Below are 13,180 nucleotides of genomic sequence, written 5' to 3' on the forward strand. Positions count from 1 at the left end.
AGGCACCACCCACATACACTGGTGCACAGTGAGCTTTGTGATGCTTTACTCTTAAGAATGAATAGACCACCAAAGGTTACCAGATACTTGAGAGAAACCACCAAACACAGAGAAAAGAAGGAGTTCAGAGACAAAAGGCAATACGGGGAACAGAAGAAATTTTCAGAAGAACTATAATCAATATCTTCAGAAAGACAAGAAAAGATCATGCATCCATGAGAGAAGAATAGCATGCTATTATAAGACAAGGAGCAGCAAACAAGAAAATGCTTATAAACTGAACATATTATTATGCCTGGAAAGTAAGAGGAAAGGCCTATATAGGAAACGGAAAAGGGGAGATAAGAAAATAAGAAAATCAGTACCAGAAGTCCAGTATCCAACTAATTGGAGTTTCATTCAAATAGAGCAGAAAAAAACTGCTGAAGAGAAAATTATTTTAAAAAAAAGAAAAGAAAAAACGATTAGTAAATTTCTTCATTGTACTGAAGAAATCGATTCTCCAGATTAGGTTTAACACACAAATTGAACGGGGAAAAAAGTCCCAACCCAAAGCATATCTCTGTGAAATTGCTGAACACCAGAAATAGAGAGGAAATTCTAAAAGAAAGAAAATCAAGTAACATTCAAAGTATTAGGATTGAGAATGGTATGTTCTTCTCGAAAGCAACTTTGGAAACTAGAACACAATAGAGCAGGCCTTCAAAATTCTGAGTGAAAATGTTTCAGCCTAGAATTGTGAGGCACGCTGAGTATGAGAATAGAATAAAGATGTTTTTTCAGTCATGCAAAGCCTCAAAAACAACCAACTCCCCCAGTGTTTAAAAAAAAGTAAGTCCTTTTCTCTTGAAGCCCCTGCAGATGTGCTCCTGTAAAATGAGGGAGTAAATGAGGAAAAAGAAAGGCATGGGCTGCAGGAGGTGGGGGACCAGACACAGGAGGGGAAGGAGGAACCCCCTGAATGACGGTGGAGGAAGCTCCTAGGGCAGCTGGCAACAGAGGAGAGAATCCAGACCAGACCCCAGGGTCGGGCTGCAGGAAGGAGTCCCCAGGACAGGAAGGATCTAGAAACAAGCTGTGACCATTTTGACCCACTTCAAAATTGCTTTGAGAAGCATTTTGCAGAATTGTGTAGGGTGTGAGAAGACTTAGATGTTTCATAGAAATCCTAACTCCAGGAAACAAGAAAATGTACATCATTAAGGAAACAATCATTGTATACTGGTTGGCTCAGCAGTGAATGATATTTATAGGATGGTAATATAGGAAAGCTCTGTGGATCACATTGGGAGTATGAGGGGAGGGTGACCGTAAACTCACCTGCTGCTAGACGTCGCCAGTGTTCAAGGGCAGATTCTGGTTAAAGGACGCTAGGAGCTTGCTCCCTTCTGCTATGCACTAGCTGGGAGACCCTGGGCATATGACTTAGCCTCTCTGTGACTCAGTTTTCTCATCTATAACTGGAGACAGTAATAGTTTCTACCTAACAGGACTGTTACGAGAACTTCATAAGTTAAATGGCTGTAAAGCTCTTAGAACAATGTATGGTACATAGAAAGGACAATATGAGTACTTGGTGAATAACCAAGTGCTAATAATATGTGCATGCTACGTAGAAATATGGTGGGGGGCCGGGCGCGGTGGCTCATGCCTGTAATCCCAGCACTTTGGGAGGCCGAGGCGGGTGGATCACAAGGTCAGGAGATCGAGACCATCCTGGCTAACATGGTGAAACCCCGTCTCTACTAAAAATACAAAAAATTAGCTGGGCGTAGTGGCGGGCACCTGTAGTCCCAGCTACTCAGGAGGCTGAGACAGAAGAATGGCATGAACCTGGGAAGCAGAGCTTGTAGTGAACCAAGATCGCGCTACTGCACTCCAGCCTGGGCAACAGAGCAAGACTCCGTCTCAAAAAAAAAAAAAAAAAAGAAATATGGTGGGAAAACTACCAATTTAGGTAAAAAAGAAAATAGAAAGTAATTGCCTTCGGGAATCAAGAAAGGAGAATAATGAGGGACTACTGATTTTTAATTCTAAGTCTCAGTATAATTTGAATTTTTTAAGTTACTGCAGGTAATAATTTAAGTAAAATAAAATTAACTTAGAAAATCTAACAGCCAACTGCAGATTTTAAAATGAAGGACGGATACAAGCCTTTTTGTTTGTTTATTTGTTTGTTTGTTTGAGATGGAGTCTCACTCTGTCGCTCAGGCTGGAGTGCAGTGGCGCCATATAGGCTCACTGTAACCTCTGTCTCCTGGTTCAAGTGATTCTTCTGCCTCAGCCTCACGAATAGCTGGGATTACACGCGCGTGCCACCAAGCCAGGCTAATTTTTGTATTTTCGGTAGAGATGGGGTTTTGCCATGTTCGTCAGGCTGGTCTCGAATTCCTGACCTCAGGTGATCTACCCACCTCGGCCTCCCAAAGTGCTGGGATTACAGTTTTGAGCCACCGCGCCCAGCCGGCATACGCAAGCTTTGACATGGACTATTTCATACTCCCAATTTATTAACATTCCCATTTGCTATACAAATGAAGTCATATGTATTTCTAAATGTAGCAGTGGACCCAAGTCTATTTTTAAAAATAATATTGTCGGCCAGGCATGGAGGCTCACACCTATAATCCCAGCATTTTGGGAGGCCGAGGTGGGTGGATCACCTGATGTCAGGAGTTCGAGACCAGCCTCACTAATATGGTGAAACCCCATCTCTACTAAAAATGCAAAAATTAGCTGGGCGTGGTAGTGGGCGCCTGTAATCCCAGCTACTGGGGAAGCTGAGGCAGGAGAATCACTTGAACCCAGGAGGCAGAGGTTGCAGTGAGCCGAGATGGTGCCATTGCACTCCAGCCTGGGTGACAGAGCAAGACTCTGTCTCCTAAAAAAATAAAATAAAATAAAATTGTCAACACAGGAACCTGTTATTCAGTTATTTCTGCAACACAAACATAACTAATTTAAAAACAAAATTTTCATTGCTCTAAGAGAAGTGTCTTACAGGTGTGGGCCAGTGATCCTAGATTTGGGGGAAGAAACACATGAAAAGTGAAGCAATTGGTATCCTAACCCTCCCCCTCCTCCCACTCTCTGATAAATATTTTAATAAGTAATGAAATAGGAGACTTACAAAGTAAAAGAGGGGGAGATATAAAGGCCTTCGATCAAGAAAATGCATAGACCTGCTTTCCCAGAGATCCACTTCCTCTTCTAAACTAATGAAAGGGCCAGCAGGAACCCAAGAAGCATTGCTGCTCTTGGTTACATAATTATATCAACCTGCTTCTAAAAGAAATCACATCACGTTTGTGCATTTCACCAGCAAGCTACCACGAGATAAGAAAAAAAGAATTCCCAGTAATGGATACCCCACTCGATGCTCCTCTGACAAATTCTAGTGTCCATGACACGCCCTGCCTTATTATCTGTATGAATTTCATCTGTCTACCGACCTAATATGAATTAAGGTATTTACAAGATAACCTCTAGGATGTCATTGAATAACAATTTGAGTATGTTAAAGTCTCTCCTTTCAATGTTAAAAAAAAAAAAAAAAAAAGAAGGGTTGTGTTTTCCTTCTGCCTTCTCTCATTTGGGTGGGATCTGGTGGGTGTAGTGTTCAGTTTGAAATTCACTGCCCCCTCCTATTCCCCAACCTCCAACCTGCAAACCCTATGCTTATCATTAAAATGTATAATAACAAAACACATTTTGCCCTGGGCCTTTGCCAAACTGTCACTGTCTCTGGATAGTCCAACCTTCTCTCTAAAAAGGGAACAAAATAGTCTGAACTATGTCCCAGTGTGGCAGCGTGGGCTGCTGTGACAGCAAGCTAATTCATCACTGTGGGGACCTTAGGCTGTGCAACTGACCACCCAACTTACTGTTGTCTGAGGGAGTGGCAGTTAATCATCTCCTTAAATGATGTGGGTATGAAAACAGAGTTGACTGTTGCTCAGCACCTAACCTTATCCATCCTCCGTGCCCCGGTAGTGACTGTTGCCATTTTCCCCTTCTTCCCAGACTGCTGGGTTTCAAGAGATTCTGACCGAGGTGGAAATTTTAGCGGTGATTGTGGGATGCCTGTGTCATGACCTCGACCACAGGGGAACCAACAATGCCTTCCAAGCTAAGTAAGTGTTCTAAACTGTTGTTATTTTAATGCATTTGCCTTTCTGTTCAGAGCCAAAGGTGACGAACGCTAAAGAGTAAAGCATTAATTTCTGGCATCCGAGGCCAAGGCCACGAAGGCTTGGGCGTGCATGTCATGGGGCCCATCCATCTTTATAATTCCCTATTCTTCTTTTAATTGCAAATTTGCCCTTCATGTCATGCTTGTTGATTTGGTCGGTCTCTGTTGACCTTAGTCAGATGACAAAGCTTGGATTTTAAAGGGTCTACTTTTTTCCTCCCAGAATATTTGCCTTTATGGCGTTATAAGCTTCTTGGACTTGCTACTCTCAAACTCTGGTTTGAGACTGTTAAAATAAAAGCAGTCTTAGGAAATTTGATGAAGCAAAATATAGTTTTCCTTCTCCAATAGAGTCTCTTCCAGGATTCTTTTGATGTTGGGTATTGTATAAACTATAGTGAAATAAAGCCACATTCAAGTAATATAGTTTTTGCTCCTCCCATTCCCTACTCCCATAGAAAGGTGGAAGAAACAAAGGAATTACAGAAATACAGGGGTGTCTGGGCAACCATTTGCCACACACATGATGTGTATAGATAGAATAATCTGTCCCTAAGCAGGTTTTCCTGGTCAAGATAGCTGTTGCTTTGTGGCTCATACTGTGGCCAAGGCCACAGAACTTACAGGTGCTAGAAATAAGACCAAAACCCAGGTCTCCTGACTTGTATATTGAGAGTCTGCCTTTAATGTTCCTTTCACTGTCTACTGCAAACAAAAGATACAGGCTTTCAGAGGCTGGAGAGAAAAGTTTTGGGGTGGAGAAAGTAGAGAAGGCTTCAACGAAGAGGTAAGATTAACTTCAAGGGCCGGGCGCGGTGGCTCACGCTTGTAATCCCAGCCCTTTGGAAGGCCGAGGCGGGTGGATCACGAGGTCAGGAGATCGAGACCACAGTGAAACCCCGTCTCTACTAAAAATACAAAAAAAATTAGCCGGGCGTGGTGGCGGGCGCCTGTAGTCCCAGCTACTCGGAGAGGCTGAGGCAGAATGGCGAGAACCCAGGAGGTGGAGCTTGCAGTGAGCCGAGATTGTGCCACTGCACTCCAGCCTGGGCGACAGAGCGAGACTCCGTCTCAAGAAAAAAAAAAAAAAAAAAAAAAGATTAACTTCAGATGACTGATTTTATAGCCTCTAGAACAAGTCAGCCTCTATTATCTGAAACTTTCGCAGTTTGCTCTTTGTCAACAGGTTCTTTTCAGCTCACCATCCTCTTTTTTCCTCCAAACATCTACCCACTAAGACTTCAGGAGTCTTGGACTCTTGTATTTACTCCTGATCTAGCAGGTGAATTTCAATTTTGTGCCCTCTGTCCAATCTGTGTCCTATAGCCCATCACTTCAGTGCTCTCTTCTCAATATCCTATCATTTCCTGACCAAGTCTCTGTGACATCCACTCTGCAGAAACTCAGTCCTGGTTCAATCTAACAATTTAGTCTCTTGCCACTCTGCCTAGACTTGTAAAAACTTTAGGAGAAAATGTCACAGTTGTGAGAGTTAGAGACATACCAAATATATATTCCTCCCACTTGGCTGGACGCTAGAACTCGCTGCCAGTCTTTCTGTGTCCCTAGCCAGCCCCATTCCCCATTGCTCTTAGCAGTTTCATATACAAAACTTGTGTCTTCCAAAACCACCTCCTGCTCCCCCGCCTCCCCCACACCACTCAGCAGATCACCTTGCCTCCTACTTCACGGAGAAAATTGAGGCCATCAATCGAAAACTCTCTCAATTTCCTCCGCTGCCACCTACAAACTTATCTATCCATCCCCATCCTTCCCTCCTTCCCTCCTATCTCGGTAAGAGGGCTGTCCTTCCCTCGTCCGAAGCTAATCCCTCCACCTCTGCTGTGGACCCTTCCTTGCTTCTCCTCTGGGACTTTGCGCCATCAATCTTCCTCTCCCTGCTGTATCTACTGTCCCTTTCTGCTGGCTGTCTGCATCCTATTAATAGAAACAGTTCCCCTGCATCTTGAAAAAAGACTACCCTAATCCCCACTTCACTCTCCAGCTTCAGTTCTATTTCCCTCTTTCCTTCCCAGTCAAGCTTCATGGAAAGCTCTCTGGGTTCACTTCCTTCCCTTCTCCCAACCCCTGTCCTCCCACATGGCTTCCGGTTCCACTCATTGGAGAAACCACCTCAGGAATGACACCCGTGGTCCCCTTTTCTCAAAACTGTCGGACCTTTTCATTGTCCTTCTTTCATAATACCTCTTGCCATAAGATATACTTTGTCACTCCCTCCTTTCTGAAACTCTCTCTTCCTTTGTCTCATAGACAAAGGGTTTTCATCCACCTGTACAGCCTTGAATCTCCGTTGGCTTCAGGCCTCTGTCCCCCTGCCCCAGCCTTCACTGATGATGCCCTCCCCCTTCCTCTCTTGCTCGTCACGATCCTTCAGGCAGGGCCACCAGCCATCTGCCAATGAGCCCTGAATACATTTCTTTGAACTATAATTCTCAGCTTATCTCCAGGCACTTATTCCATTGCTTGAGGAACACCTCCTCTTCGAAGTCCTACAGTCCCCTCAACCTCAGTCTTTCCCTCCATGCATGTCCCTCTTTCTTGTATTCTCTACCCCAAGGAATGGCCCCACCAAAAATGCGCCAGTCACCCAGCCTACCCTGCAGCTCCCCTCAAAGCCAGCGCCTCCTCTGCATGCTTACAGCAGGGACTGCTTCTTGGCATGACTCCTGGTTTGCTACAACGAACAGCGTGACTCTCCTCCCGAGGCTGCTTGGCGCTCCAGAATAATCTTTCTAATTCACAAAGCTGACCAGGTCACTCCCCTGCTTAAAAGCCATCCACACCTCCTGTGGCTTTTAGAATAGTGTTCCAGTTCCTTAGCTTAGCCCCATTCGGGCCCTTTTCATTCAGACTTCTGCCCATTTCCCTGGCCCAGTGCCCACTCGCCCCAGCTTACCCCACTCATGCATCTACGTTCCAGACACAGGGACTCCAAGAAGCAATGGTGGGGTCCTGCTCAGTCACATCCCTCTGCTGCCCAATATGCTGTTTCTCCTGCCTGGCATGCCCTTCTTTCCTTCTTTCCCCAAAACTCCTCTGGAAGCATCACCTTAGTGTTTCTATCCACCCTAATGTACCCCCATGGTCAATTTCCTATGCCCTGGTTATGCCTTTTCCAAAGTGTGCACTTCATGGCATTTTAATTGCTGACTTGCAGATGTGTCTTCCCTTCTTATTTGGCGTGTGCAACAGTGCGGGGACAGTACCTGGGGGGGGGCATAATAAACAATAAATGTTTGGTGAATGAACAAAGGATAACTGCATGAGTGGATGAGATATTTTTAACTACAGCACTTTAACAAAGTTTCCTGATTTCTTTAACAGATGCAACCTCTTATAAATTATTATAAAACATTGCTTGTTTGTTTTTAACTTTTATTTTAGGTTTGGGGGTACATGTGAAAGTTTGTTACATAGGTAACCATGTGTAATGGGGGTTTGTTAAATATATATTATTTCATCACCCGGGTATTAAGCCCAGTACCTGATAGTTACCTTTTCTGCTCTTCTCCCTCCTGCCTCAAATAGACCCCAGTGTCTATTGTTTCCTTCTTTGTGTTCATAAGTTCTCATCATTTAGCTCCCACTTGTAAGTGAGAACATGTAGTGTTTGGTTTTCTGTTCCTGCATTAGTTTGCTAAGGATAATAGCCTTCAGTTCTATCCATGTTCCTGCAAAAGACATGATCTCATTCTTTTTTATGGGTGCATAGTGTTCCATGGTGTATATATACCACATTTTTTTTAATCCAATCTGTCATTGATGGGCATTTAGGTTGATTCCATGTCTTTGCTATTGTGAATAGTGCTACAATGAAAGATTGTTTTATACATTGCCTTGATGCTGCAGTAAACAGCTGGAGCCCATTGTGTACGTCGTGTATGCTTTCATTGTAGGGTCCGACTGCTCGTTGTTTGGAGTTCTTGTGTCTGCACTGCATTATTTTTTTAGGATTCCTCTCTCCCCCAGGCCAATGGTATCATCATCAGTGTATCTCCCTCTAGCATGCTCTCTCCAGCCCCCTACCACTCTACCACTTATGCAGAAAGATGGGATAACTGTGTTAGAATTGTGTCTGTAAAACAAGAGTCAGAGCCTTTTGAATCCTTTCAAGAGTGAAGTGCCCAATACTTATACTCAGATACCAATGGCCCCTCCCCAGAGAGAGAGCTGGTATATGGCACTGACAGAGGCTGCTCTTCTTGCTAGTTGATCCCTCAGCTGTTGGGACCAACAGTGCACACCTAATCAAAGCTGGACCAATCGGATTTTATCTCACAGGAATTTGGAGTTGGATTACCATGATATTAAGACAGTTAGCTGCCGAGATCCAAGCTGCAGGCTCATGTAGATTTGGGAGCTGAGGCTACCATTTGGGGAAAGCTATGATGACCACATACCAAGTGGATGAAAGAAACAAGAAACCCAGTCTACAAAGAGAAGGATGGAGCTGCCATTCAAAGAGAAGCAGAACAGAGAGACTGTGTAACCTGAGAGAAAGACAGTGAAAAGGCAGGCTTGATTCCTGGCTCTCTCCATCCTTGTTCCTATTTCTAGGAGACCCAGCCATGCTTGTGATAATTGGGCTTCTTCAGAGTTCCTGGTATCATTCAATCAGCCTGCCTTTTAGTGAAGCTGGTTGTACTCCATTTCTGTTCTTTGCAACTGACACTTCCTGAGATAATGAGAAGAACTACAGTTTATTTATTGTTTACTGTGTCTTAAGCCCTTACCGACATCAACTCTGTAGAGTTGATATTTTTGTCTCCATTTTACAGGAGGAACTGAGCCTCAGGAAGGTAAGTAAACTTGCCCAAATCCATTCATGTGGTAGAGTGGAGCCTGGACCAGGGCTGTCTGTTTTCAGAAGCCATTCTTTAACCACTGTATCACACTCTGGTCCATGACTTTATGACATCTATTTTGAGTTGTTGAGCTTCCAGTTTATTGGCTGCTTTTCCAGATATGTGAGCTCTTGAACTAAAATATATTTTGACATCCAACAGTTCAAAGACATGAAGCCATAAAAATTATAAAACCAAACTAAAGCTTACTAAGTCATGTTTTACACTACCTCAATTTTACAAAAAAAACAAAAACTGAGGTCCCCAAATCTCAAGTTGCTTGTATAAGACTGAACAGCATTCATACATATGAGGTAGGTATTGAGTCACTAGTACTAGATTTCAGAGAGTTTTTTGCATCCTCACATCACATGATCAAATCTGCCTATTCCAAGGTAGTGTGATGCATTTTTCTCAAGACAATTAGCTTTGTACACAGTTTATCAGCTCATGGGATGTCAGGAGAACTGCACCTACCTTATAGAGTCACTTTTGCACTTAGGACACTTAATGCCACCATTATCCAACCTCCGTTAAGATTTCCCTTGACAATGAATGCTGAAAGAGCCTTTTTAGCATCATGGTCCAGGAACTACCTTTTTATTGATTACAATGAGATTTATTCAGTGAGTGTGCCATTGTTTAGGAAATCCCTTGCAAGAAACCTATCTTCTTTTCTTGCTTTTTATTTCCCAGTAAGTAAGTACTTTCTATATTCAAGATGCTGTGCTAGGCATTGTGGGAGAAATAAAGAGATATAGCAAACATCCCTTCTCTTAAAGTGCTCCCAGTCTAATTGTAATCTTTGAAGTGATTTGAAAATGGGATTTAAATGCACCGATTATTATGCAGCAAAGTATATGCTACCTTTTTTTCATATATAAGGCTATAAAAAAACAGGAGACATTTAGCAAGGGACAAATTACTATATAAAATACAAAATGCCTCTACAATAAAAAGTGTGGCTTTCGTTAGAGCACAATTTGATTTATTCTCTTAGCCTTTCTGATAAGTGAACCTTCGCATTTTCATATTTTGTTCTTAATTTTTAAGTATTGGAGTGTGTGCAATGAATGATCAATAGGTAGAGAGGGCAGCAATACCACAGTGCTTTGAAATTGCTCTGTTCACACCTCTCCCCTGTTTTCTCCAGGGACCGCGTTCCCCACTCATCCTTCTCTCTATTACAGCTGCCCCTGATGATTAAATATCAGTACCAAGCAGCTTTGTAGTATACTCTCCTAGGAGACTTCTTCTATTCATTTCTAGCATAATCTCTTATACTCATTTCTTGGGAATGAAAACCCATCTTGTCGCTTTCGGCCAGGTCCCAGAAGTGAAATACTGGGGCACATTAATCTGCCGTGACAGCCTAATCCCATTCCTCACCATCTCCCAACAACTCTCAATTTCCTAATTACGTTTCATAGTTTTCCTTTTTAAAGTTTTGTTTAAGTCACGACTGCACACTGCCATTCAGTCTGTTTTTCAAAGAATATGCATATCTAGGGAAGTTATCAAGGTACATTTACATTTGCACACATTTTTGGTGCCTGTGCAAAGTGCCAAATGCCTGTAGGGAAATTTCCACCTTGACTTTTCTTTTTAATAAGTTTCTCCTCATTGAGCTGCCTATCCAAAATGAAAAGCTTTAGTATGTTAAGATGACCTACCATCAATAATGCACATTGTGAATACTTACATGTATAAAGGTATTTGTACTTGTGGAATTTGGATTCTCTTCTCTTCCTCTCTCCATACACCCTACATATATAAAATTATATTTTCACAACTAAAGGATGTGTGCCCCAAAGACACTTATATGATGTATATACTTAGCACAAACAATTAAAATTAGGTGTGCTGTTAAAGTCAATTTTTTCCATATGTGACTGATCTCAGGGTTTTTTTTTCATATTTTATGTGAGAAAGTAGAAGCACACCTTTATAAGTGGAAGTATATTATGTGAGAGACATGACCTCTTTAAAAATGGTTTTACAATCAGCCTGGCACGGTGGCTCACGCCTTTAATCCCATCACTTTGGGAGGCCGAGGCGGGCAGATCATGAGGTCAGGAGTTCGAGACCAGCCTGGCCAACATGGTGAAACTTTGCCTCTACTAAAGATACAAAAAATTAGCTGAGCGTGGTGGTGCATGTCTGTAATCCCAGCTACTTGGGAGGCTGAGGCAGGAGAATCACTTGAACCCAGGAGGTGGAGCTTGCAGTAAGCTGACATCGCGCCATTGCACTCCAGCCTGGGTGACAGGGCAAGATTCTGTCTCAAAAAAAAAAAGGTTTCACGATCAATTAAAAGTAGATAATGCTGCTTATTATGTTCCCCTCCCACAAAATCACAATGCATTTTCACATATTGCCGCCTCTGGAAAATCCTTACCATAAATAAACAGATTCACTTTTTAAAGCCAGCATTTTCCAAACTTATTTGGCCATGGAACCCTTTTTATTTCTTCTCTTAATGCCATTTAACATTCAGAAGAACTAATATTCTGTAGAATACTTTTTGATAAAGCTTATCTTCACAGATATGTTTTTTTTTTTTTTTTTTTTTGCCACTTGTATCAAGACTGTAGACTTGGCTCTTGGTGGTCCCAGGAAGTTCCCAGTGTGTAACAGCACATATAGGCAGCATTCCTAATGGGCCTTGGCCTGAGACAAAAGGCACTAAGGGGTTTGGCAGTCTAGAAAATCTGCCAGGGACCAAATCTAATAGTGTAAATAAGGGATCCATTTGGAAATGGAAGTATTCTTGCTTAGATGATTTTACTTTTAAAAAACCCCTCAAAGTTGAATTAATACCATGCTCCATTCTCTGAGGGCTAAGATGGCACCTTGTTTGCAGAAAAGTGAGCATTTTTAGTGCAAGGTTGATCAGAGAAAAATTCCTGACACATTATAAGGGATTGTGAGCTTCCTGAAGGTCGAACATGTCTTATTTCTCTTTGTATTCCACATGCCTGGGGCCTGACATAATAATAGTTATCAATGCTTATTGGTTGAATGAATGATAGATGAATGAATGAATAACAAAGTCTCCCCACACTTTCATGGCATTAGTCTGGTTCAGTGGCAAAATCTACCTATCTTCTGTGATTGAATCGGTATTGTGTGAGGCTGGGCAGAATGTAAGATGGAATTACAGAAGGGAACAAAGAGGGAATCTGACGAGGAAGATGCTCAAACCATAGACAGTGGCTGCCTTTGCACAAATACTGGGAGATAGAATACACCAGATTGGAGACATATGGATATGGGGGAGAGGCCTCCATCCTACGCACAGGAAGGAGCAGTGCATCAGAAGCCATGGTGTATTTGTTAAAAGGTGTTGTTATCGTCCCCATCCCCACTCCCTTAAAGGAGAAAACATTCCTTATTCACCGAAACAAAGAAGATACAGAGTGACTTCTGATCATCTAGCTTATGCAACTTTTGTGGAGTCTGTTAACCCAACATGAATAAGGGAAGAGATAACATTTTGTATCTTGACTAGATACGAAAGATTCACACTAGTAAGTGAGGTGCATGTGAGCATGGCTGATTCATAGAAATGATCACAGGAGTCAGCCTGTGGTTAGCAATGATACTAATAGAATTCTGAATTAGATTTTGAAATCTTCTTTCATTGATAACAACCAGCTTAGTAAAAATGGAGAATCAAATATCAGAAATGTATGTTATAATTATCATTTTCATTATGTAACAGGAAGCTTAAAAACTTGGATTCAAATCTGGAACTGGTACAAGCTAGCTGTGTGACCTTGGAAAAGTTACTTAACTTCTCTGAGCCCTGTTTTCCTCATGTGTAAATGAGCAAGTAATACTTATATCATGGTCATTGCCAGGACTAAATGCTATAATGTATTAAGTTGTTAATAAATAGACTACTGCATGGTAGATACTAATGGTAGCTTTATTAATAATAATATTAGTATTATAAAATATGCTAACATACTTATTATCAAACTCCCAAGTTGAACTGTAATCTCTCGACATAGTAACTACTGTAAGCTTATTAGACAAGCAACCAATATTTTTTAAAGCACTTACTCTATGCCAGGCTCTAGGATGTGATATGCATATAAAGCATCACGGAATTTTAACA

At 42.1% G+C, this 13,180-nt stretch overlaps 1 protein-coding gene and 1 long non-coding RNA gene across 2 annotated transcripts in view; one reads left to right on the plus strand and one right to left on the minus strand.

The window, feature by feature from the left end:
- The window catches only part of PDE11A (phosphodiesterase 11A), a 433,775-nt gene that overhangs the window by 346,222 nt on the left and 74,373 nt on the right, over nt 1-13,180 (plus strand). The window contains exon 13 of the mRNA XM_032755287.2: nt 4,024-4,133. Coding sequence (XP_032611178.1) covers nt 4,024-4,133 — 110 coding nt within the window. The remainder of the gene's footprint in view (nt 1-4,023; nt 4,134-13,180) is intronic.
- The window catches only part of LOC116810616 (uncharacterized), a 50,243-nt gene that overhangs the window by 7,385 nt on the left and 29,678 nt on the right, over nt 1-13,180 (minus strand). The gene's annotated exons all lie outside the window — the stretch shown is intronic.

Source organism: Hylobates moloch, unplaced genomic scaffold (assembly GCF_009828535.3).
Source record: "Hylobates moloch isolate HMO894 unplaced genomic scaffold, HMol_V3 SCAFFOLD_1, whole genome shotgun sequence".
NCBI lineage: Eukaryota > Metazoa > Chordata > Mammalia > Primates > Hylobatidae > Hylobates > Hylobates moloch.